Source organism: Amphibalanus amphitrite, unplaced genomic scaffold (genome assembly GCF_019059575.1).
Source record: "Amphibalanus amphitrite isolate SeventyFive unplaced genomic scaffold, NRLGWU_Aamphi_draft 000265F_arrow, whole genome shotgun sequence".
NCBI lineage: Eukaryota > Metazoa > Arthropoda > Thecostraca > Balanomorpha > Balanidae > Amphibalanus > Amphibalanus amphitrite.
In genome coordinates, this window is record NW_024881760.1 from 248,848 (window position 1) to 275,590 (window position 26,743).

At 52.3% G+C, this 26,743-nt stretch overlaps 3 protein-coding genes across 4 annotated transcripts; 1 reads left to right on the forward strand and 2 right to left on the reverse strand.

The window, feature by feature from the left end:
* The first annotated feature begins 609 nt into the window (after nucleotides 1-609).
* LOC122386863 (alkylglycerol monooxygenase-like) lies at nucleotides 610-2,217 on the forward strand. The gene has a single exon (XM_043376542.1). It carries the CDS (start codon nucleotides 732-734, stop codon nucleotides 2,055-2,057), a length of 1,326 nt encoding a protein of 441 aa, XP_043232477.1. The 5' UTR covers nucleotides 610-731; the 3' UTR covers nucleotides 2,058-2,217.
* A 461-nt stretch (nucleotides 2,218-2,678) lies between these two features.
* Nucleotides 2,679-4,514, reverse strand: LOC122386864 (alkylglycerol monooxygenase-like). The gene has a single exon (XM_043376543.1). It carries the CDS (start codon nucleotides 4,237-4,239, stop codon nucleotides 2,914-2,916), a length of 1,326 nt encoding a protein of 441 aa, XP_043232478.1. The 5' UTR covers nucleotides 4,240-4,514; the 3' UTR covers nucleotides 2,679-2,913.
* A 927-nt stretch (nucleotides 4,515-5,441) lies between these two features.
* Nucleotides 5,442-26,724, reverse strand: LOC122386866. Of its 2 annotated transcripts, XM_043376544.1 has the most exons (19): nucleotides 26,621-26,724; nucleotides 24,542-24,654; nucleotides 23,862-24,322; nucleotides 18,630-18,806; nucleotides 18,258-18,380; nucleotides 17,885-17,998; nucleotides 16,437-16,575; nucleotides 15,886-16,116; nucleotides 14,993-15,216; nucleotides 13,233-13,430; nucleotides 12,695-12,869; nucleotides 11,769-11,906; nucleotides 11,071-11,195; nucleotides 10,492-10,693; nucleotides 9,802-9,982; nucleotides 9,187-9,357; nucleotides 7,823-8,040; nucleotides 6,556-6,645; nucleotides 5,442-6,202 (listed from the first exon to the last, which is right to left on the reverse strand). In XM_043376544.1, exons 2-19 carry the CDS (start codon nucleotides 24,638-24,640, stop codon nucleotides 5,945-5,947), a joined length of 3,324 nt encoding a protein of 1,107 aa, XP_043232479.1. In that variant the 5' UTR covers nucleotides 24,641-24,654; nucleotides 26,621-26,724; the 3' UTR covers nucleotides 5,442-5,944. The 2 variants fall into 2 exon arrangements, with proteins under 2 accessions (XP_043232479.1, XP_043232480.1); XM_043376545.1 differs by lacking the exon at nucleotides 18,630-18,806.
* Nucleotides 26,725-26,743: the final 19 nt, after the last annotated feature.

Here is a 26,743-nt window from a genome sequence, read left to right on the forward strand (position 1 = left end):
CTGAAAAAGCATGCAGTACCTACCTCCCTATTTGCGGAGATCTAACGCATGCAATAGACCCGCTGTACAAGACCCAAACAGACAACAGTTGAACATTTGATGGACACCAAAAGCATTTGGAGTCGATTTCTTCAATGCGACGACGAAATGAACATAGGGCATAGAGGGTCATAAGTGAATCCTTTAACCATAACATACCAATTTGTAGCAAAACACAAACTTTCGTGCGCCATATTTGAATTTAGCAGGTTATGTAACACACCTCCATCACACTTCATAGAAAACGGCAACGCCACTGCCCACTAGCCTGCGCCGCTAAAGCGCTTCGAGACACGTGACGGAGTTAGCCGCACCTTCCTAAGCAGCAGTGTGTTTACAAGCTAATCCAAATATACAATATACGAATATATCCGAATTCGATTGGGAGGCAATCGGACCTGAGCTTCAGGCTTCAGATGAAGCAATAACTTCCTATCGGTCACAGTCCTGTCTTATCGGCTTTTTTTCGCTCATGAGTGGAGTGTTTATGAAGTGGGAGGCGGGCCTCTGCTCTATCAACTGTTTATCACAAGGTCATCGCGCGGGCGAGCCGGGCGTTGAGCGAGGCGACCGGAGCCAGTCGTGGAGCCAGTCGTCGTCTGGCGGTGGGTGTGACTGCAGGCGGTCCGTGGGACGTTGCCAGAGTCAGGGACACACATCTTGCGCCAGAGTCAGGGAATCACATCTTCGCCATGGGGCCGGACGTCGGCAAATACGTCGAGCAGGTGCTCGGCATGTTCTACATCAGGAACGTGACGGCGTCGTTCGTCCCGCCGACAAAGGATCCCCCGAATTACATCGAGCAAGCGCTGCCCTGGTTCTTCGTCTTCATCGCGATTGAGGCGGTGCTGATTCGTCTGAAGGGGCGTAAGTGGGACCTCGCGGACGCTACAGTGTCTACGTCTCAAGGCTTGGCGCAAGAGGTCGTCCGTTACACCCTCCGCGGCTGCGAGGGTTGGGCCTACGTCTACATTTGGCAGCACTATCGCTGGTTCGACGTGCCCTGGGACTCACCCGTCAGCTTCTGGTTCACCATGCTCGCTGTCGACCTGGGCTACTACTGGTTCCACCGGGCTTCGCACGAAGTGAATCTGGTGTGGGCATCTCACCAGGTGCACCACAGCTCTGAATACTATAACTTGGCGACGGCGCTGAGGCAGTCAGTCGTGCAGCAATATTTCAGCTGGTGTGTTTACCTTCCGCTAGCCTTCCTTGGCGTTGCACCTTCCATGTTCTTCACGCACTCCCAGTTCAACTTGGTGTACCAGTTCTGGATCCACACCGAGGTAGTCAAGAGCCTGGGACCGCTGGAGCACGTGCTCAACACGCCCTCCCACCACCGCGTGCACCACGGCTCCAACGTCAAGTACCTGGACAAGAACTACGCCGGCGTGCTTATCATCTGGGACCGGCTGTTCGGCACCTTCTGCTGGGAGGAGGAGACGCCCACCTACGGGCTCGTGCACAACATCGAGTCGTACAACCTGTGGACCATCCAGCTGGCGCACTTCCGCTGGATCGCGTCCGACGTGCCTCAGCAGGTGGGCTGGCGGAACAAGCTGCGCCGTCTGGTGTGCGGCCCCGGCTGGGTGCCCGGCACCGGCCGTCTGGGCGACCCGAGCACGTTCCCGGAGCCGGACCCGGCGCGGCGCCGGTTCGACACGGGCCGGCCGCTGTGGCTGCAGCTGTACGCCACGCTGCACCTGCTGCTGCTGCTGGCGCCGTCGGTGACGTTCGCGCAGCAGCACCTGGCGCTGCCGCCGCTGGGCGTGCTGCTGTACAGCGGTCAGCTGCTGCTGGCGCTCAGCTGCGTCGGCTGGCTGCTGGACGGCGCCGGCTGGGCGCCGCTGGCCGAGCTGGTGCGCTGCGCGCTGGCGCTGGTCAGCCTGGCCTGGGTGGGCGGCCAGTACCCGGCGGCGGCCGTCACCGCCGGCAGAGCCGTGCTCGCCGGATCCATGCTGCTCTGGCTCGGAGCCGTCTCCCTCGGCGACGGAAAGGCCAAGACCAAGGCGCAGTAGCAGAACCACTCGCTACCCGTTATTGCAAGGGAGAGAAGAGACAAATACAAGATTGCCGCCGAGCCAGAGACCTCACCAAACATGGATATTTGTTTATAGGTATAGCCTTATGACGCGTTCCTGTGAAGTAAATGCCAATATAATGTCCGCTTATCTGAAATCTTCGACGTGTCTTGACGAGAGAAATACGATGCTGGGAAAATCGATGTCGTACAAGTTTCCTTCTAAAATAAAAGTTACTACGGAAGATAAAATTTTCACGGCAGGAAACCATATTTCTTGTTTCTCCATAGAGTCTGCCAAAAACGCAAAAATCGGACGTCTCAACAGATTGCAGAAACAACCAACCTCGAGAAATCTAGAGCTCCAAGCCCTTATCAGGAAAAATATCTACTGTAGCTGTTCAAACAGGGGCTAGTAGTATATTCAGCCCAAAACCAACAAGGCAAGAACATGCACACAAGATTCTAAAAAGATCGCCTAGCTATCGGGCTGCTGTTCCCAGCGCGTCGCAATGGTGTTCCCATGTTCCCATCCACCAACCAATAGGTACCTGTCGTGTGTGTCCTCCCCAGAAAAATCCTAACTAGAAAAAACGGCGGGGGATAAAACACATTTTGTGGGGAAATATCTTTATTCACGAGTGTCGTGTGTGTAAAAAAGTTTTTAGTGGGAGGTGCAGATGGGAACGTAAAAATGCAAAAAAAAACTACTCGTTCGGTAATGAAAAAAATCCTCCCAACGTATAGTTTTTCTTCTGATGATAACTTATTTAGTTTCATTTCATTTTTCATATTTGTAACAATCAGAAACACGGTTTTCATCAGTTGTTAGCATTGTTCAGCACGAGGCGCCGTTACTGCGCCTTGGCCTTGGCCTTTCCGTCGCCGAGGGAGACGGCTCCGAGCCAGAGCAGCATGGATCCGGCGAGCACGGCTCTGCCGGCGGTGACGGCCGCCGCCGGGTACTGGCCGCCCACCCAGGCCAGGCTGACCAGCGCCAGCGCGCAGCGCACCAGCTCGGCCAGCGGCGCCCAGCCGGCGCCGTCCAGCAGCCAGCCGACGCAGCTGAGCGCCAGCAGCAGCTGACCGCTGTACAGCAGCACGCCCAGCGGCGGCAGCGCCAGGTGCTGCTGCGCGAACGTCACCGACGGCGCCAGCAGCAGCAGCAGGTGCAGCGTGGCGTACAGCTGCAGCCACAGCGGCCGGCCCGTGTCGAACCGGCGCCGCGCCGGGTCCGGCTCCGGGAACGTACTAGAGTCGCCCAGACGGCCGGTGCCGGGCACCCAGCCGGGGCCGCACACCAGACGGCGCAACTTGTTCCGCCAGCCCACCTGCTGAGGCACGTCGGACGCGATCCAGCGGAAGTGCGCCAGCTGGATGGTCCACAGGTTGTACGACTCGATGTTGTGCACGAGCCCGTAGGTGGGCGTCTCCTCCTCCCAGCAGAAGGTGCCGAACAGCCGGTCCCAGATGATGAGCACGCCGGCGTAGTTCTTGTCCAGGTACTTGACGTTGGAGCCGTGGTGGACGCGGTGGTGGGAGGGTGTGTTGAGCACGTGCTCCAGCGGTCCCAGACTCTTGACCACCTCGGTGTGGATCCAATACTGATACACTAGGTTGAACTGGACGTGGGTGAAGAACATGGACGGCGCCACGCCGATGATGGCCAGCGGGATGTAGGCGATCCACTTGAAGTAGTGCTGCACCACCGACTGTCGCAACGCGGTGGACAGGTTGTAGTACTCGGAGCTGTGGTGCACCTGGTGAGACGCCCACACCAGGTTCACTTCGTGCGAGGCCCGGTGGAACCAGTAGTAGCCCAGGTCGACAGCGAGCATGGTGAACCAGAAGCTGACGGGCGAGTCCCAGGGCACGTCGAACCAGCGATAGTGCTGCCAAATGTAGACGTAGGCCCAGCCCTCGCAGCCGCGGAGGGTGTAACGGACGGCCTCTTGAGCCAGACCTTGTGAGGAGGAGACGGCGGCGTCGCTGAGATCCCACTGGCGTCCCTTCAGACGCAGAAACACCGCCTCCAGAAACACCAGCATGAGGAACCAGGGCAGCGCCTGCGATAGATAGCTGGGCGGCCGCTCCAGTGGCGGGACGAACGACGCCGTCACGTTCCTGATGTAGAACATGCCGAGCATCTGCTCGACCATGTATCCGGTGTCCAGCTGCATGGCTGAGGAGACTTCGATGGGCTGGTGGACCTCGATGTCACATCACCTGACAACTTTTAACACGACAACCGGCGCCAAAGTGTAGCATTCTCAGCGACAGACGGCACGGGACCGACTGCAAACCTTCGACCTTCAGAAGGCGACCGACTGCAAACCTTCGACCTTCAGAAGGCGACCAACTGCAGACCTTTGACCTCCAAGGGGCGACTTAATACAATCCTCCGACCTTCAGACGCCTGTAGTCCCCAGTCCTTGCCCTGCCACCACCGCGTCCGTCGACGGTCGACTGCACTCCCTGCGAGTGCGTCGCGGGTTCCTGACCGCCAGCTGATAACATGTCGGGCATGTCCTTCGAGACATGGTGCTGATAAGACTAACAGTCTAACACACCTCCAACATGAATGCACTTGATCATGAAACGCACGGTACACCCTCAAACGACCTTCAATTCGGCCAGATGTGGAGTGGAAGTCATGGGCTATGTTTGATTTTTCTATTTTCTCAGCAAGCAAGATGCCAGTGAGATGTGGGCGCCGTCTATTGCCGAATGCAAAGGAGGAATCGTTGATGCTATCCACATTCCACCCAACCAAGCAAGGGCCTTGGGCCCATAGGCGGCGGAACGGGGAGGGCACCGGGGCACCGTGCCCCCCCCTTGACCTGGGCATTTTAACATCAGCCCTATGGGCGTTGCATGGAAAGAATGGGATCAAAAGTCGGCAATGCCTCCCCCCTAATTGAAGGTGTTCCGCCGCTACTGCTTGGACCAACAATGATGACTATGCACCGAGTCACGAATGACATTGACAAGCAAACATTGACAAGCTGCATTTTTAAAGATCGTTAAATTACTGTGTGATGCGTTGGCAACTGTTACCAAGAATGGCAGGATATGTTACCGGAGATTAAATGCTCGTCCAAATCAGCTATTTTACCAGCATCAAAAACTGAAACTGTGTCGTCTAGCCCGAAACATGCGGCTGTCGCCTATAAAATACTGATTAAGATAACTTCAATTCTTTCCGTAAAAGTATTACAAACATGAGATCAGCGTTTGCTTCACACGTAAATTGTACCAGCAACGCTATAGGATAAAATGATTACTGCACCGTGCGATAGCCTGGTACGGTATCACTGTTCTGTATCGTATTCAGTCCATGCAAATGATTTTCCGAAGCCGAGAACGACAAGATAACAATGAATATTTGTAAAGGTAAACGTGTATTTCATATAAAAATGAAAACTCTGTGCTTATGACGTAACCTCATAATGTACACAACATGATATTCAGTGGAAAGGGAACTCAGAGCTCCGCAGGGAGATGCGACTCCTCACTGGAAACACACACTTGGTCCTTGAGTAAAGGAGCTGGCAAACAGCCTGCCGACAACGCGCTGACGCCTGCGCTGGGGAGCGTCTATATCGTTATCACGGTACTGCAAGAGCACTGAACTCACCTTCAGACTAGGGTGACGCTTACTTCTTCACTAAGGCACTGTAATATCAAGTGGCAAAGGCAGTTATCACGAAAACGGGCAGGCCCAGCTCCTACGTCCTAATATCAACACCCTGCACGTCTCACACTGCCTCTCACCTCTCTCACGCGTCTTTTTGACCTCTCTCACGCGTCTCTCACCTATCTTACAGCCATTATCACGTCCCCCTGTACGGGCCTAGCGGCAGTGCCGACTCGGCCGGGGTCTGCCTACACCGGCAGCAGCTTTCTACCGACCGGCTGGGGAGCGCGCTGGACGCGTACGGCCAGTCTCTCGCGGACTAAAATCTCGCTCAGGTGGCGGTGTTCGTCGTACAGGTCGAGCTCGAGCTGTCCGTCCGGCCGGCGACCCGTCACTGCGCCCAGCAGACAGGGCCGACTCACCAGATTGACGAACCGACTGATGGCCTTTGGAGACCAGTGGCTACCGCTGGCCGGAGCCACACAGCTCAACCAGCACGACACCGCCTGCCGGCAGAGAGTGCCGTACAGTCAGTCTCACAGTCAACACAAATCAGTCATTAGTCATAGTCAAAGTCATCAGTCGGCAGTCACATCTCTGAGACTGCACTGTGAACGCCAGCCTGGCCGTCTCCGTGGCAGCACTGCCGCTTCCTGTCACTACCAAATCCACTCGGGTGTGCCAGTTACTATGATAATAATTCAGAGAGAATGGAGAGAACAAAGAGGGCAAAATAGATCTCAGCGGGGCTCGCTTACCTGGTACGGCAGCAGATTGAACTCTTGTTTCACCCGCATCACATTCAGAGAGAATGGAGAGAACAAAGAGGGCACAATAGATCTCAGCGGGGCTCGCTTACCTGGTACGGCAGCAGGTTGAACTCCTGTTTCATCTCCCTCAGTTCGCTGGCGTCACAGGCCATCGTCACACCGTGGTCCACCAGAAACACCTGTCGCAAACGCAGCCACACACTCATCAAGGGCTTGTAACAGACTTGTTCCTGGTGTTTACCCGCATCACATGGAACGGACGTAAAACTAAGAAACAAGCCACGAGCACCATTCACGCGCAGGTTTGCGTGTGACGTGTGTTCTTTGGCGTTTTCCTCTAACACGCCATTCGTTGTTTGTGACAGTCATATCCATAAAGTGAATGATGGAAATTTCCGAGTACGTGCCCCGCCTCTCAGGTGGCTACTTTATTGTTCGTCTTTTTTATTCGAATTACGTGCCAGGGCACGACGCAGGGTGGCATAATTAATGTGGGTTTCGTTCACTGTACGGAATGCTAAATCTTCAATTTAATTTATGGTTTCTTCCGTTTTACAAACCATTAGAGAAACAAAAAGTGTTTTTGCAAGCATCAAATTTTTAGAACTGAAAACAGTTGCAGTAAAACGGCAAACAAGCACTTAAAAAAGGCACATGCTTCAACCAGCTTACGACAAATGCGCATTGCCAACACCCAAACAAATTGAAAACAATTTTGTTAATAAACTGAGTAGCCACTAGACACACCAACGAAACATCTAAATGTGTCAGAAATTTACGCGATGTTCAACAGACTGATCATACCGATTGGTTATGTTTACAAATACAAATATTAGACATATTATGATTGTCAAGTACCTACGCTGCAGCAACAGAAGCTCGCATCCTGCAGCCTTCAGCGTAGCCCTCGTCCACAGCCCAGAGTATAAACTGGCTCAGTATGGGATCCCGCGCGGTGCAACTCGGCGAACTCGCCTCCAACAAGAGCCGGTCCGACTCCGGACTCTTAACTCAACGGGTCCGACTCCTCTGACGGTGAACTGGTGCGACTTTCAAGTGAGCCGGTTCCACTCTCCAGAGTCACTACAGTGAGCCAGTCCGACTCCCTACAGTTATTACATGAGCCAGTCTGTCTCTCCACAGTGAGCCTATCCGACTCCACATAGTGAGCCGGCCCAACTTTATACAGTGAGCCTGTCCGACTCTATACAGTGAGCCGCCGAGCCGGTTCGACTCTCCACAGTGCGTGGGTCGGACTGTTTCTCCACAGTGAGCCGGTCCGGCTCTAACTTACCGGTCCGACTCTAGCTCACCTCCACGACAGGGAGCAGGTCCGACTCGGTAGTCGGTACTCACCTCCACAGAGAGCCGGTCCGTCTCGGGTTCATCGGCCAGGTCCACGACCATGGCTCGCTGCCAGCCGCCCTGGAACGGCGCCACCAGCACCTCGCCGATCGCCGGCCGGCAGGCGGCACTGTAGTGGCGCCGGCCGCAACTCCGGTACGCCGCTGCCATCGCCGCCGACAGCGACTCCAGTGTTTCGTCCATGTCCAGTCGGCGTCGGTACCCGGCGTCTGAGCACGAGAAGAGAGAGGTCACAAAGGTCACAGGTCACAGGGCAGGTCACAGGGATGGGTCACAGAGACGGGTACATACATGAACTATTCTGGTCACAAGAACAATGGGACAGGTCACACGAGGAGGGACTGGCCACAAGGACATGCCACGAAGCTACCTGACAACTAGTTAGCGCACAAATCCGACGAAAGTCGTAAGAAGTACGAGCGATCACGTACACCAACATGTGAACAGTGAAGCCGGCCACATGACTTAGCGTTTTGACAGTCGTTAAAGGACATTGATAAGCTTAGGACGTCAGTCATTTCAAAGATGATTCACAAAGCGGCATTGCCAGAGCGCCAGACAACAATATCAAGCCAAGCTGTTGTCATGATACTGCATTATCGAAGACTGAGTATGATGCACGCTATTTAATTATATATCAGTCCCTTAACAATGTAATTGAAACGCAGTGTTGACACGTGAGCAGCGATAACGCCACCCGGCACAAACAGTTTCATAACACTAGAACTATCAAATCAACTATCGATAGCGCTGCCACGACACCCGTACTGTGCGCCAAACCCTCAAATAAATCTCGGGGGAGCGGATCAGATACGGTATCAGCGCACGCAGCAGCTCGCAGGACTCAGGTGTTGCTAGGACCGGGGCGGGGCCGGGTGCAGGGAGCGGCACAGCGCGGTGTCGGGTGGCACGGTGGCCAGATCAAGCTACCGATAGCGGCGGAGTGAAGGGCATAGGTCGGACTCTGTGTTGGTAGGATAAGAGTTTGTGGGACTTTGGTTTAAAAATGAATATAATGAAATGTTATAATTTCATTTAGATGTCAGTGCAGGCCAAAGTTGTTGCTATTATTCTGACACAGTGGCGTAGGACTAAGACGTAAGTCTTACATCCTTATACTCTTACATTCAATTTTTTTCTATAGAAACAAAGCACACATAAACAAGTAGCTTTTCCCACAAGAACTCACGGAGGAGAGTCGACAACCACCAATGCCACCCGCAAATATCAAATAATATACCTAAGACACCAAGTACTCGTATCTCCGTTCTCCAGTAAGTATTGGCAAAGCCTGTCTGGCTACAGACTGCTCAAAATTGAGACAGCCGCTGCTGCCGTTCTCCCGAAATACTCACGGTCGCTGTTGACCTCCTGGGCGGGTATGGCGCCGAACGGCAGCTGCACGTAGAACTTGTCCGGGCTCAGCACGGCCGACACCTTGACGTAGACGGTGGAGCCGATCCGCGGCACCACCACTGGCTCCGGATTGGCCGAGTGAATGAGGACGGTCACCGGCTCCTGGTCACCTGGAGGCCGGGGGGAGGGGGGGGGGGGGGCGTGAGGGAGGCGCTGAGGGGCAAGGGAGCGGATGAAATCATCATGGGCGGGACACATCGAGCACAACAAACGTCTCATCGCCAGCCAGCCAGCAAAAGGCGAGAAAAAACTTCTTTCGGTGAAAACATGTGTCTAACTTCAGGAGTCGAACTGAACTAAAACGGACTACAGGTACACCATAAAGTTGCTAAAATCATACGGACCGGGCATTATCAATATGCGAATAGTGAATTGCAGAAGGTAAACTAAAAACATACCAGTATGCAGGAAAATCTGAAGGAATCTGGCATGGATCAAATCCCATGTCTGGTCAAACCCCAATCTACACATCAAACATAGCATCCAACCAGCACCACCAACAACCCCTCCAGTCACCATCCCCCCCCCCCCCCCTCGGCGCGTCTGTTACTCACCGCCTCGAACGTGTCGTTTGGGGCAGGCGATGCCGTCCCAGCAGCGGCGGCCGGACGCGTACACGGGACACACGCCCGGGTCATCGGGGTCCCGGCGTCCCGTCAGGCCGGCCACCTCCGCCTCTCCGTCCTCCTCCGGACGGTTGAAGGGGGACGTGAAGTCCTCACCCATCGGGTCCCACTGCGGAGGGGTGGAGAGACACGTAACGGAGGTGCTACAATGAGTCGGTAGGTATGATTGTAATGGTGCACACGACGTGGAGAACTACCGCGCTAACAGCAGCTGATAAGAGGTTGACAAATTATGGTTTACCGGAGCAGATTACTACATGGATATTTGTGCAGTTGGAACGGGGTGACGCGAAATAAAACGTGCGTGGTTCAATGAGGTCAATGGCTGGTGAAATCACCCGTTCATATATTTAACGCAGTATTTTGATGAGCACGCACGAATCGCATTTCAGTAATGAACGAAAGAAGAAAAATAGAATTTGAAATGCATTCATGCAATCACAAAATCTATACCAACGTATTTAAGGGTACACAAGACTTCAAACAACAAGCGGAGAGTAGCTTCACTCCCTCTGATATTTTGGACTTGCACATTGTGACATTCCAAAGTTCTGAGACCACATATACACTACAGCGATCCCGCCTTTCCAACTACCCGGGAGGCGAGTACGTCCGTACCTTAGCGATCTCCTGACTGGCCGTCGCCGAGGGTACGGTCGTCGTGTGTCCGTTCGCCAGCTGCTCCTCAATCTCAGCGAAGGACGGGTCCAGCTCCGGATCACGCATGGCCGCCACTCCCAGCTCCAGAAGAGCCTGCGTCACCGACATCAGGTCGTCCGAGCCATCTATGATTGCCTCCAGCAGCACTGCCTGGCACCCGCTGCGGGGACAAATCGGGTCACACCAAAGACGCGGTCGCGCTACAGCCTCACTACCGCGGTAACTCATGACGCAGCCCAGAATATCACTAATTACATCACACAATCACTTTACAGGGCGTACAGAACAGAACGTTCATTTTCCCCACGTCACTCCCGATGGGATCTCATTCCAATGACGTCCTCCCATGTCAGTGACCACCCCATCGCCCAGGTCTGACCAGACCAGACCCTCACATTAGGTCTTACCGTCTTACGAGCCCCCCACTCCAAGTCTGATTCCCTCCGGTTTTACCAGCCCGCCACTCACGGTCTCACCAACCCCGGTCTGTCAGGCCGGCTAGCCCGCCAGTACCCTGTCCACGGCCGGCACACTCACGTAGTGCTCTCGCTGGGTACCGGCACCGCCAAACACACTGTCCCCTGGAGCAGTTCACGGAACGTGGTGGCTGCCTCAGCCGAGTACGAGTCCAGCTGGGCTCCCAGCTCGTCCACCGGGTACACCTGAAAACAAACGTACGGTTACACCCGTACACGCACCCAGGTGCTCAACTGCTCAATACACAGAAGTTTGTCAGAGGGGAAAAAAGGCGCAACAGCAAAATAGTTATTCAGCACATTCAAGACTTACGCAACAAGAATATTCTCCGCTGAGAATAGACGTCTATGTTTACGTAACAGTCCACTTCGTACTTCTTCATAATTAATTCAGCACCAGTTTCCATTAACATCGTGTTTAGCTATGCGCATTTGCGGCAATAATACAAAGACAGTCGATATGATTTCATCAGCTGTCATACAATAAATTAATGTGCATTGTCGTTCACCCTACACCATATGCAAAACATCATCTAACAAAGCATATTGGTCAGCTTATGTTGGTTGTACGGTCCATCGTTCATGTTTTGCTCAAAGCTTTGGCGGTCCTTAAACAGTATTACTTTAAGTTAGTTCGAGTCAGCCCTCGGAGTCCCACACCGCTGGTATTCTCCCTATTCTTATCCTCCATGATTCAGCGGATGGTGGGCGATTTTAGACACCCCTCAACGGACCGCTGTCGTGAGGGCTGACACCTACCCCGGCGCAGCGGGCGTGGACGGCAAACACCGGCTCGGCGGCGAACTCCTCAGTCATCGGCCGGAACCTGACGGCCGGCAGGCGGTCCGTGTCGCCATAGTCCACCCACAGCACCGGGTAGCTGGCCGAGGCAGGCTCCTGCCGGCAGTGGCAGTGACAGTATACAGTACACTATACGGACCTCACCCACAGCACCGGGTAGCTGGCCGAGGCAGGCTCCTGGAGGCAATGGCAGGGTTATACAGTACACTATACAGACCCCACCCACAGCACCGGGTAGCTGGCCGAGGCAGGGTCCTGGCGGCAGTGGCAGGGTTATACAGTACACTATACAGACCCCACCCACAGCACCGGGTAGTTGGCAGAGGCAGGCTCCTGGCGGCAGTGGCAGGGTTATACAATACACTATACAGACCCCACCCACAGCAACGGGTAGCTGGCAGAGGCAGGCTCCTGCTGGCAGTGGCAGGGTTATACAGTACACTATACAGACACCACCCACAGCACCGGGTAGCTGGCAGAGGCAGGCTCCTGGCGGCAGTGGCAGCGACAGGGTTGTAAGCAGCTGCATTCGGCTGGTCGGTGCCAGAGCACAACATATCACGCACTGGCATCGGTATCGCATCGGCACGCATGCGGCTCATCGCTCAGAGTGGTCAAATAGTCATGGCCTAACATTCCACCGTTCTGACCTCACCTTTTTGGTGAGGACAGAACGGACGTCACCCCAACTTCCGCCGTTCTTTCCTCACCTTTCGGTCTTTCTTTCCTGACCTTTCGGCCGCTCTCCTCACATTTCAGCCGTTCTTTCCTCGCCTTTCGGCCGTTACAGCTCCCAATTCCACCGTTCTGTTCTCACCATTCCGCCGTTCCGCCCTCGCCATTTCCACCGTTCCGCCCTCACCATTCCGTCGCTCCGCCCTCACCTTTCCGCCTTTCTGGTTGCGCTCCTCCAGTACGACGCAGCGGCACCAGCGCGTCTTCTCGCCCGGTCTCTCCCAGCGCGCCACCCAGTAGGAGCCGGGCAGTAGCGCGTCGCGCACCGCCTGTTCCGGGTGCAGCGGCAGCCGACTGTACACGGAGAACAGCCGCTCCTCGAACCTGTACAAAACATATGGGCAAGGTCATCGACAACTTGTAAAAAGCAGGATGGACAGATGCAGCTCCATGAGACTGCAACATCTTCGGCATAATGTAGGTAGGCATTTATAAAGATAATACTTACGCAGCAGGCTCATATGTTGAGCCCAACGTCAACAGTAAGGTATCAACGAATCGACCAATTAAGTGAGGGATAGCATTGTCAAAACTTAATTGATGAAAATGAAAAGCAAAACAAAAGTAAATTATCATGTAAACAACAAGAGGATTACTGGTGCACACCGGTCAAGCCCCCAACTCCCAGTCAGCGTAGAAACAAAGCCAGCAGTGCCTAGACGAGCCCCCCCCCCCCCCCCCACTCACTCATCGAACTGCTCCGAGCGGACGCCCAGGTAGAAGTCGGCCGGGTTATTGAACTGCATGACGATCACGTTGTGCGGCCCGTCGCCCACCAGCTGCTGTTCGATGGGACGCGCTGTCCACACCAGTTGCAGCCCACTGTACTCGGGCGGCGCGCGCACACGGTGGCGGCGCGACGGCCGGCTCTCCGAGGACGCGAAACTGACGAGCGGGAGACACGGAGGCATATTAACCCGCGCCCCAGTGCAAGTGGCGGTCTCAGCCAACTTCGCCCTAGTGGGGGGGGGGGGGGTGGCATATGTTACCACCCACCTCTAACTCAAAAACTAAGAGGGCTAGAAAGACGCGGTAAAAACCAGTCGATAGCTCTCAATGCGTACGTTTGAAAGTATTTCGGTCATTTTTCATCTTAGAGCAATATTGGGGTCACCAGAGGTCATCAAAGGTCAAAATTTGCCAATGGTCATAATATTCTTCAGAAAACATGTCGTTATCTCAGGAACTATGGTAGCTAGAAAAACGCATGGAAAAGCAATCGATAGCTCTTGAACTCTTCTTTTGAAAAGATCATATCAAAATTGACCTCAGGTCACGGGTTTAGCCTCCAGAGGGCAAAAACTCCAAAAATAGCTGTTTTTACGAAAAGCGTTTTTCGACAATAACTTTCGACAACAAAGAGCCACGACATTTCTATTGCCAGAATCGTGTTCCTCTCGCCGAGACGCGTCGAATGAACTATAATTTGACCTTGAAAGGTCAACTTGAAAATTTGACCTCAGGTCAAGGTCATGACCTGAGCGGAAAAGGTCATGTTGCATATCAGTCGATGCGTCTCGGCAAGACAAACACAATGAGACCATCCCCAGCGTTCTATCTCTTTCCAATCGCGAGTTATTGGCAAAAATCTGTTTGTAGCCTCAAATGACCTCGGATGACCTTTCTAGAGGCCCCAGCGTTCTATCTCTTTCCAATCGCGAGTTATTGGCAAAAATCTGTTTGTAGCCTCAAATGACCTCGGATGACCTTTCTAGAGGCTATCAGCAAAAATGACACCTTGGTCATCACGGGTGGTCCAAATCATTGTGATTCTGAAATATTTGGACTGTTCCTATGCGTACACACGGATCTAGAGGCATTTTCATTTTTCTCCATTGACTTGTAATGGAAAGTTCACGCCACTGACCAGACCTTAGGTCACGGATATAAAAAATCCGAGATATTCAAATTGTAGGCGCCCATAACATCATGCAATCCACCAAGTTTAAAACCTTTCTGACAAACACTGCAGGCTGGACATGATTGCAAACTTTTTTAGGCTTGGTCAGTTAACTTGACCTGGTGACCTGACCTGACATGACCTGGGGTCAAAAATTCCACAAATTGTCCAAAATTGATGTACCAAAAGCTACCCTAAGCGGCGTGGCGCTACGCGCCGCGGTTTTTTATTTACACGCAAAAAACGCGACAGGGTGGTAACATATGCCCCCCCCCCCCACTGGGGCGAAGGTTAAGAAAGGTGAGAAAGTAGTGATATGGCAGGGTGGCTGAAATAATTCCAATTAATGAAAGCGTTCAGCTGCAATTCCAGTCGATATTGACACTTACAATTTCATCTCACCGAGCATTAGGTTCTAACTTCAGCAGCACAAAAAAAAGAAACAAGGCGCGATGAACCTATCACTCGGATGAACGCTGGATGCCGTTTCCAAAGCTCTCTCCGCCCAATCTGCACGCACCATGCCCTCCCTCCGCGGCGACCTGACCTGATGTTCAGCTCCGCCGTGTCTCGGCTGGCGCGCGCCGTCGCCGGCCGGCTGGTGGGTGTTGGGCGATCAGCGCGTGCTCCGCTGGCCGTCTGGCCGGCCAGCCAGCTGAGTACCTTCTCCTCCGGCGGCTGTTCGGGTTTGACCGACACCGGAGGGGACAGCTCGGCAGGCCGCCGGTAGGGGACCAGCAGCGGCCGCAGCTGCAGCTCCTCCGACTCGATCTGCCAGGCCGCGGGGACGACAAACTGGTTACCGGGAGGTCTGACTGACCCACGGTCACGGCTCCAGCACAAAAGGCCCTGAGAGCTATTGGGCAAGGGATGGTGCAAAGTATAGATCATAAACAACGAGACAGAATGTGTTTTATTATTGGGATTTGGGGGGCTACGAGTATGCATAGCGAATATAGGCATGTTATCGCTTCAATTTCGAAACTTATTTTGCATTAGTCAAGCCATTATGAGATAGTTCTATCCAGGAAACATTTACACATCTTCGCCATCACAATGACAGCATTCAATGGTGCCGGTGATCGTTCCTCCCTCCCTCCATCATACACAGTAAGTCGTTCACAGTTTACACGCATCTCAGTCACTCACCGACCCACCCCCTAAGGTCGGTGGTGCCGCTCGAATATTGTCAAAACTAACGCCGGCTCACCTGCATTGCAGCACAAGCCATCCCAACATCTAACCAGCCTAACATTCTCTCTCAGGTTACCGTTCCAGCCGTGAGCCGCGTCACCACCTGACCCGCCCAATATCCCCCAAACTGCCCCATCGTCTACCCTGCCCCACCTCCCAGCTTCTTTACCGTCTAACTTGCCCAATCTCACGCAGACTACCCCACCGTCTGCCCTGTTATCTCACAAGACTACCCAACCATCTAACCTGTGTGGCAGCGGCGGCTGGGTTGATCAGAAGCGCCGCATTCAGGGTAGCCACCACGTCCACCTGCATGGGCTCGGAACCGACCGTGACGCCCGAGATCAGGGTCGCCTCGTACAGGTCTGGCAGCTGCGAGCGCCGCAGCACGGCCCTCAGACGACACTCGGGTCCGTCGGCCAGCGCCAGCAGCAGGCGCCGCTGGAGTGGCCAGTGCGACTCGCCGCCCACCTTCAGCTGTGGGGATGAAAAAGGGGGAGGGTGGTCAGAGTGGGTAGACATGGGCGGCGGGCAGAGATGGGGAGGGGGGCAGCGTGCTTGATATCGACTGTTTAACGATTCCGCAGCTAGGGCATCAAATTCAGTTGACTAGATATAGGTTTAGCGTCTTGATAAATTTATAAATAATACCGAACGCGAGCTAATACGAAAACAAAATATAACATTATAATTCAATGAAAACAGCAGCCAAGTGGGCAAAGCTCAAACAACGCCCATTTTGCCGAGTTAAAAAAAAACGAGCGGCTAGAATCATCAATAGACAGTTCTGTACTCACGTTGACCAGTTTGCATTTGTAGGCGGCGGCGGGCGCCTCCTTCATCTTGTCAGGCAGGAAGCGGAGCTGTCCCACCGGCTGGTGCTCGCTGTTACCGTAGTCGATGTACTGCAGAGCCACCATCGAGTTCATGTCGCCCCTACGGCCGGGACGCGAGCGGGACGGTTAGTAGGGAAGGCGATGTAACAGTGCCGCACGGGGTTACGGAGCCCTTAGAAAACAAAACGGAAGGTAGGAACTCTACTAAACATTTAACTCCGCAATACAGCTAAAAAAAAAAATGGTTGCTATGATGACATAAATGAACTGAGCCGTGAAGCTTAAAGGTAGTGTGCCAGCTTTCCTGGACCGTATGGAGTTAATGGCCCAGATAAGGAGAACCGGATTTTTAGAACTTATCCATACCTTCAAAACTCATGGAAACGTCTTAAATTCTTCAAATTTTGAGTACCCCAGTGCGAAATTCGCCCCGACGGGTTGTCGGTCGTACCCCAACCACATTTCACACCACTATGAACAATAAATGCACACACTGAAATCGCTATTACCGATATGCTCATCCAATCAAGTTTCGATAAACCCGTTCATCATCATCTCCTGCGGTTTCGAACACGCCTGTTAGGTGGTGCGGTAGACCGCGCCCAAAGCCAGGGCCCCGGTAACGTGAGGTAGCCGAGTCGGGGTAGCGTGCGCTGACCCAAGCCGGGGCCGCGCGTCCTCCCGGTGTCATGTGATAGCCCGGGGCTGCCCGCGGGGATGCGGTAGACCGCGCCCAAAGCTGCGGCCCCGGCTTGGGTCAGCGCACGCTGCCCCGACTCGGCTACCTCACGTTACCGGGGCCCTGGCTTTGGGCGCGGCTTCTGCTCATACTTTGTGGTGCGGTGGTGGTGCGTCGGGCCGCGCGCTCTGAGTTCGGCCAAGAAAAATGCGTCAGCTGATCATTGTCAGTTCTGCCACTTGCGTGTGGTGAAATGGGGTCATAACTTAAGAGACGGCTTTTTCATATCAATTATTTTACATAAAATCATATTTCAAACCATAAATAATGTTCGACAGCCAATTAAAAGAAACAATACCAATACAGGCTTACAGTTTAAGGCTCGACAATGTGTTGTCTACGATTAGACAGCTGATAACTCATTCCCGTACGTCGTAACTCTATAATGATCTTTGCTTATTGTCACATGTGCGCCGCATTCGCGATTGTTGCCGACGCCTGTTTGCAGGTCAGCCCACTACAGTTGTTATACATATCGAAAAACCGATAAACTTTTAGGCGAAAAAGGCACTATTCCAGGCCCATTTTTTTGCGATATTATGTAAAAACAGAAGCTTCTTATCCTAGGAAAAATAAAATGGGAAATCTTTCAAAGGTGGCACACTACCTTTAAGCAAGACGTATTATATGAAGATCATTTTAAAATAAAATAAAATACTTGTGTTCTCACTTGTCAAACACGTCCGTCACCCTGGCGCGGTACCAGGCGCCCTTCCAGGCGGCGATCACCAGCTCTCCCTGCTTGGGGAGACGCGACATCCGCGCCGGGTGGAGCGCCAGCTCCCTAAAAGACATCATCACAGGGGGAAGAGAGTTGGCGATTCACCGCGGTGACACATCGAAACTGGAGCAATTTATGGTAGACAACCTGATATTATAACAGTCCAAAGGCATAATCATCGCCTGTTATCAACTAAACGTACCTAACAAAAAAGACGCTGACCACAAGAGGCATACAAAAAAGTATGATAAGGCCATCTTTTGGAGTTTATTGCGGCTTACGGGCGCGGTTTACGAGGCATTAGCGTCTGGCATATACTCACGTCAGATCCCCTGCCAGCTTGGCCAGCGAGTCCGTATCCTCCCACAGGTTCAGGTAGGTGTAACCGGTGTCCTCGTCGTGAAATGAAAACACAACCCTGGTCTCGACACCCAGCGGCGGCGGCCTGGCAAAACCGGGGACAGAGTGAGCGGTGGACAGAAGAACCGGCGCGGCAGAGTGGGCGGTCTGACATGGAGCGTGAACGGCGAGTAGGCGCTGCCAGCACGGCAGAGTGAGAGGTCGTGGCCGGGCACAGGAGCAGAGAACGGTGAACACGCACAGCCCGTGTGACAGAGTGAGGCCGTGACCGCACAAAATACGGCTTACTGAGTGAAATATGAAGCAAATTGGCAGACAACGCAACATCGCTCACCTTTGCACCACTTCTTTCGGACTTTCAGGTCCGAAACTTTTCTTGAGCAGGTGGCGATTGATAATTGAGGACACCTCACTGTTGGAGATCTTGGAGGGGCAGGTCTTGTGCGGCGGCGGCGGTGACGGCGTCTCCAGAGTCGCAGTCCGCGTGCAATCACTGTGCGGATCGGGAGTGCTGCGAAGGCACCACAGCACAATGAGCAAAGAATCTAAAGCTACTTTATGTATATACTTTAACTACTTCACTAACTATATAATTACTAACTAGTATGCTAACTATATAACCACTACACTACTATATAGTAGCCAGGGGCGGATCCAGGAATTTTCGGGAGGGGCGCGGCAAGTCAAAATAGCCCTATTTTGACTATTTTGACAAGTCGCAGCACTGCGACTTGGCAATCTGGGGGCGCTTCATACGAAGGGGCGCCAAACCGTCGTCAAAATAGAGAGTAGTCAAACCCGCACCGTGCTGGGGGACGTTGTCATGCTCCCCCTCAGGTTTTTCGCAAATATCTGAAAAACAGCTGTGCGCAGCGCCGCCGTTTTTAGCACACCTTATCATGCATCTTTTCTGCACATGTTGTATAAATGTCAGACCCGGGTCGTGCAACGGCAGGTCACCAGGTCATGCCAAGTGACCTAACCCCAGAAAGTTAAAATGCTCACCGTTGCTATACCGACTGATCGGTCGCTTTGAAACTGTCAGCGATTGATGAAAGCAAAAATATTCATGAAATTTATATCTCGGAATTTTGATATTTGTGAGCTAAGGTCAGGTCAGTTTTGCGACCTTTCCAATCTCCATTAGGTATAGGTAGCTACTATGGACGTCAAACCCCTTGAGACCCCACTTTTTTGCGATAATTTTTAAATGCGTCAACTCTCGTTGACAATATTCTGGCAATGTATGTTTCAGATTTCAGAACCTGCCGAAACTTTTATTACTAAGGTATTTTGACGCCAAGCGATTATGAAAGGTACTTCTCATTCGCTCGTAATGTTAAATTTCACGGAACGAATCTGCTGTTTGGGTAGAGGCTACGCGCTCATGGGGTGGAGCCACGTAATGACGTCAGCGCTAAGCTCCGCCCTACCCCTCCGGCGCTCCTTGCCCGGCGACCGGTCACTCGCGTCTCTCGCTCCATTCAGGCTTGATGGTGGGCGGTATCTGGTAGCGGTAGCGGGCGCTGGTAGATGACATTAAGAGCAGATGGCGCTGGTGGCGGGGCTCGAGTGTGGCCGAGCGCAAGCCTCTGCCCGGGCCTGAATTGATCTTAGCATTACGAGTGAATGAGAAGTACCTTTCATAATCGTTTGGCGTCAAAATACCTTAGTAATAAAAGTTTCGGCAGGTTCTGAAACACAAATTGCCAGAATATTGTCAACAAGAGTTGACGCATTTAAAAATTATCGCAAAAAAGTGGGGTCTCAAGGGGTTTGACGTCCATAGTAAGTTTATGGGAGGCAACTGAAAGGCATCTCTTTTGGACGAGCGCCATTCTAGACAATCGCAAGCATTAGGATACATGTAAAATTAACAAACTGAATAAGAAAATTGCACCTGTGACCATTCATTATGTCCCACAGGTCATCTCAGGTCATGAAAGGTCAACAACAGTTTTTGATAATAACTTTTAATAGATACATGCTAGAACGATAAAAACACCTCAGTTGTGTTCAGCTCGACGATACGGATCGACTGATATGCACCATGACATTTCTCGGTGAGGTCATGACCTTGACCTCAGGTCAAATTCTCAAAATTACCTTTCAAGGTCATCCTATAGTCCTTTCGACGCGTCTCGACGACAGAAACGCGACGCTGGTAAACGTTATGTCGAGACTCTCTTGAGTCAAAAGCTATTGCAGGAAAATATTGTTCGTAAAACTCCTATTTTTAGAGTTGTTGCCCTCTGGAGGCTAAACCATTGACTAGAGGTCAATTCTGAGGGCAGTTTACAGAAACACATTTGAAAGGGCTATGGAATGCGCTTTACCGCGGCACTATAGCTCTATTGGTTTCCGAGCTATGTGCCATTGTTTCGAAAAATGTTGAAATAAGCAACATTTTACCTTTGATGACCTTTGGTGACCTGACCTTATTTGACCTAACCTAGAAAACCGCTTGCCGCGTGTTGCTACGCGACCTAGGAGCCGAGTTAGACGAGGAGGCGTGACCTCCCCTTCCCCCAGCACGACGCGGAAAACTCAGACCACCAGCATGGCGCGGGTTATAAGTCGTAGATGGACGCCGCTACGTTAGCAAAATAAAATATTAGCGAACAGGTGGCCTCCATTTGCTGGTGCATCCTTCTTCTCCCAGTGATGGCCCTCTTTTTTTCTGGAAGCGTCTCACTTATGCTGGTTTGCCTCACCTCTGCTGGGGGCGCCCAACCTCTGCTTGGATCGCCCAATCCCTCATGTGGAGGACCACTTTGCTTGAGTCGCCTCATTTCTTCTAAGAACGACCAATTTGCTGTAGGCAACCCACTTATCTGGGACGCTCATCTTCTGTAGAAGCGCCCCTCTTCTTCCTGATGCGTCACACTTCTACTTGGAGTGTCCCTGTTCTGTTAGGGCGCCCCGTTGCTGCTGGGGAGTCCCTTTTTCTACTGTGAATGGGGCGACCGGGCGACCCTCTCCTGTTGGCCGACCCCAAATTCTGCTGGCCGGCGCCCCATTTCTGTCCAACTTTTGCTGGGGTGCCCCTGTCCTGCAGAGGGCATTTCTCTTATGCTAGAGACGCCTCTTCTGGGGGCGCCCTTCCACTGCCGGGGACGTCTCTCTTCTGCCAGCGGCACCCATTTTCTTCTTATGGGGCTCCTCTTTTTTTCCTGGGGCACCCTCTTTTGTTCGGAGTGGGGCACCACTCTCCTTTTTCTGGGGTACTGCCCCTCTGCTGGGACTGTCCTTACGCTGTCAGAGGCGCCCCTTTTGTGCAGAATATACTCCTTTTCTTCTTGTGATGAGGCACCCCTCTTCTACTGGGGGCGCCCAACGACTGCTGCTTGTTGGGGCGCCCATCTGCTGCCGGGGCAACTCTCTTCTGCCGGATATTGTCAATGGGGCGCCCCTATCCTGCTTGGCGAGCCAAACCTCTGCCGGAGACTCCCTATTTCTGATCAACTTTTGCTGTGGCGCCTCTCTTCTGTTGGGCGCCCCTCTCCTGCTGGAGACCCTTGTCTTCTGCTGGGCCCCTTCCGCTGCCGGGGGCGCCCCTCTTCTGCCAGTGGCACCCATTTTCTTCTTATGGGGCTCGTTTTTTGCTGGGGCGCCGATCTGCTGTCAGGGCGCCCCTCTTCCTCTCGGAATGTTGCTGCGGCCTCTCTCCGGTTGCTGGGGCGTCGCTCCTCTTCGGGGGTGCTTTCTCCTGCTGGGGTGCCCTTCCGCTGCCAGGGGCGCCCCTCGTGAACAGAAGGTATCTTTTTATTCTTGTAATAAGACGCCCCTGTTCTGCTGCGGGCGCCCATCTGCTGCTGGGGCGATTCTCATCTGCTGGGAATGGGCAATTGGGCGTCGCTCTCCTGCTTGGTGAGCCCAACTTCTGCTGGAGGCGGCCTATTTCTCATCAACCTTTGCTGTGTCGCCGCTCTTCTGCTCGGGGCGCCCTCTCTGCCGCGGGCTATGGGCGCCTTTTCGGATGGAGGGGGGGGGGCGGCCGCCCCCGCCGCCCCCCGCTGGATCCGCGCCTGATAGTAGCACATTTACAAACAAACAGTTGAGATATGAGAGTATTTTACTCATATTTTACCACCAGTAAAACGCCTTTTGGGCGAAGAACGAGCGAGCGAGATAGTGAGCCCTGCACGTGCGGAAGGGCGAGAGGGTACTTCCAACGGGCTTGTGCAAAGCACCCTTCCAACCGGTCGCTAGCGGTGTACCAAATTTGAACGCTATCGGCCCAGCCGTTCCTGAGATCTGGAAGCGGCATTCTGCACGTGCGCACGTGCAAACGGGGTCCAAACTGACTTTTGCACGGCACCCTACAAACTGGTCCTCAACCGTGTACCAAATTTGAGCGCAATCGGCCCAGCCGTTCTCGAGATCTGGAAGCGCCCCCTGCACGTGCGCACGTGCAGTAGCACCCTAACCGCAACACATGGGAATGCATTACCTGGTGGATGCCTACCGGTATGCCAAGTTTCAGCGAAATCGCCCCAGTAATTACCGAGTTATTAAAATGGGAACAAATTTGACACCTCTTATTGTTGTATTTTGCACGTGCAGTGGGGGTGACCCACATGCATCGAGAGTATCCTATTTTTGGTAGCAGGGATGTTGCTACCCTACAAAAATTACCGCAAGTCAATCGCCCAAGCAGCTGCTGAGATATGAGCATCTCAAAATCACTACTTTTGCAAAACAGCTTGAACACCCTTGACTTTTCACGTGTCACGTGCCACGACCACGACGGTCACTGAGATGCATCAAAAGTAGTCAATTACGGGGTAGAAGGGATGGGGCTACCCAGGAAAAAAGACCGCAGGCCAATCGGTCCAGCGGTTGCTGAGATATAAGCCTCTCAAAAGCGTTACAGGCCGGGCCGGGACGGGCCGCTCATACTGAGATTTTTCCGTTATATTGAAAAGACTCGCTTCGCTCGCTGCGCTCGCTCGCTCGTAACAAATATATCACCAGGCCATGGATAATTGCGGTGAATTGTTCGCCACGGAATAACATCATTAGATGACATGAAAATTCAAAATTGGGAGCCGTTGGCTTTCTCTTATTTGTGAAGTGCAGTGCATCACATTTACTCTTCTGTTAAGATCCAATTTAATTGACGGACAGGCACAAGGGGCCGCAGCCACCCTCCTCGTCCAACAGTCGAGGATGCTAGAATGGCCAGTGCTTGCGCGCGTTAAGGCACATCGAGCAATGCAAAAATTTATGCTGTAAGGTTAATATTGACATTCAACCTCAGGTCAATGTAGTGAAAAACAAAAAAAATGAAGTATTGCTTATACCAGCCCATGTGTGCCTTGCAACGAAAAATGAATATGACACTTACACGCCTGTATTACGCTTTTTTTTCTCTCAAAACTGGTTGCCATGGAACTTTGTCTGAGCTCTGATTACCATAGCCTCATCGAGACATAATAAATGACTCGAAAAGGAATATTTTGAGGTAATTACCGCAATTTACTGCAAGGACACCAATGATGATCTATACCGAAGTTTCACGTGCTCAACACCAGCAGCCGGATGGGCGCCCGTCGACACTCACCGCTGGGGCCTCTCGGTGGTGCTGCCGCGACTGACAGGGGACTGCGGTCGCACTGAGCCGCCGCCCGGTCCCACCGAGCCGCCGCCCGGCCCCACTGAGCCGCCGCCAGCCGCCACCGAGCCGCCGCCCGGCCCCACTGAGCCGCCCGCAGCCGCCACCGAGCCGCCGCCCGGTCCCATCGAGCCGCCGCCAGCCGCCACCGAGCCGCCGCCTGCCGCCGCCGTGTGGAACGATACGGCAGACTCCAGCGTGGCATTCAGGTCAGTTGTCGAGCGGGCCGTCCTCGACTGACTGGGGGCGACGCTCGGGGGACCCGGCGGCGCGTCGGCGGGTGACGGCGACTGATGCGAGGCTATATGATCCTCGAGCAAGTCAGCCCATTCTGTGAGCTGGCATAGCAGCTCAGCATTTTCGCGCTTCAGGCTTCTCGCTGCTGCTGGGTTGGCGCTGAGCCTTTTTGTCTGTGGATGACAGGGCACAATCAGCAGGTGGAACACTCTCTAGCACTCTAAAGAACAGCAGTCCACAACACTATACACAAAGACATTGAGTTTTATGGATGCTTAATCTGCACACAATTTGTTCGTCCTACAGGCAAACACACATAACTACATTGAGCTGCAAAGGATACAGCTAACAAACATTTTGCACAGCAACATGCAACATATGAGACTCCTCACTCTTTCAATTATTTTATCCAAGTAGGTGTTCAATCTCTCCCTCTCATTTTCAATCAGAGGGAGCTGGAGCAAAACTGCCTGCATCTTACTACCATCCATCTTGACTTCATCACCTGTGAAGAAACATCGGGAGCAAGATTAAGTAGACATTGTCTTTAGTGTCGGTATCAAATACAATAATTTCTTTAGGTCCCCAGGGCCTAGACTGCAAGGGTCATTGGCACCCATATCAACACCAATTATGAAAGAGCACTGTGTTGGTAACATTGATCAGAAGTGGCAAGATCATGGTACTTATCATGCTGAATTGTACACTGTACAGGTGATGAGACTCTGCCAGCAAGATAATGAGCCTTTAGCATAGCTCAGCTGGTAGGTGCAACAATGAAATCAAATTTTTGGTGGTGAGAGCCAAGACTTGGGCTGCTCTGGTGCCCAGTATAAGACAATGGATCATTAAAGGAATCAGTATGGTCTGGGCTTGGTTTGAGTATGGTTTTGAGTATGAAGTATGACAATGTGGTTTCAGCAGCCACATCCAGAAGAAGTCTCATATATGGCCTGGGTTGAAGAATGAAGTTTGTTAAGTAAGAGAGGTTACTTGTTTATAAATTTGATGAAAATGCTGAAAATTGACATCTCAGCACTCCCATATTCTGATTGAACAGGCTGAGTGAATGCTGCACAACATGCCCAGCTGCTCAGCCTGTGCTGCACTCCTGACTCCGGCTGCCAATCCATAAATTAAAACATTCAAGCTACTTTTTAAACTCCTTGCCTGGGCTCAGCCATAATTTATGAATCTGGAGGCAGGGGCACTACCTTAAAACCAGACAGCTGAAAAGTAATTAGGGCAGGATTTGAGCTCTGTTTCACAGCTATGGATCACTTTTGTAAACTACTGTGCTTCAAGAGCTAATGAAAAGCTGTGACCAGACATTAGTCGCATGACCCAACCTATGACCACAACCCATCAGGCATGCTGTTAGCTCACAAAACATTCGATTTGTGGCCAACAGCAGACCATGAAACACAGTCTAGCTGCCCATTCTTCTAGATGACTCTCCAAACCCAGCTTGAGCTCTTGATTGAAATTGAAAGGATGGACACTTCAGTTGGGGAAACTACAAGGCGAAGATCCAAAAATGGATTGGTCAATAATAGACTTTTGATGACTATATATGGGCATAAATGCAGCCCTCGCTACTAAGGGTGAAAAACGGTATAAGATGGTACTTGCAGTATCGCGTCCACTTATCACAGAGAAAAGGCTTCCATTTTCCACTAGGAATCAACATGGTCATGATTTGATCAAATTCGACAAATTCACTCAAAATGGCGATAGAAAAACAACTTTTCTGCAGGTTCCGGGGTTAGGAGCTATGATATCACCAGATCAGGTACAACAAATTTACCCTGGATTTATGATTTCATGGGATCTCAATCTGATGATAAAGCAAGAACATTGATCTATTATGTGAGTGGATCCTGACATGCACAACATTTAAAACCAGGTTTCCAATTGTTTCCAAGTCAATAAGCGCCACAACACTATGGAATATGATGTGTGATCATATAAAATCACCAAAACAGAACGTTTTTGGATCTATGATCTTGTCGGATCCTGATCCAAGATCGTCGGGTGGCTATCTGGAATAGTTTGCCAGAGGCCGTGGTGGCCGCTTCAGATCTGTCGTCTTTCAAACGACTTCTCGCACAGGCACTAGGTAACACATTGTACGACTACATCTGACTCGCGATATTTGTGCAAACATACCGATAAGTGTTGTTTTCCAATGGCATATACCACGAGGACACACACTTTCCAGTCATCTGGCCATATCTACAGGACATCATCGTGGGGAGACTGTGACTGGCGTGTCCTGATCCTATCCGGGTTCCTCCTGCTCCAGTCCTTACTACCGGCTGCGAAGCAGAAGGAGCCCCACCAGGTAAGAGTAAGAGTACCAGGTAAGAGGATCCATAGGATCAGATCCCAGATCCATTTTCTCGGATCCATGCACTTAACACATTATTTATTATTCGAATTTCAATATAAGGAAAAGCTGGGTCTTGTACCTGTAACACAATCGTAAATCAAAATAATAATATCGCAATTTGAGATTGCGAACTCAACACTTGAAATGTTTTGTGAACTGTTTTGAGCTTAGCTATTGAAGCCATGCGATTTTTCCTCAGATG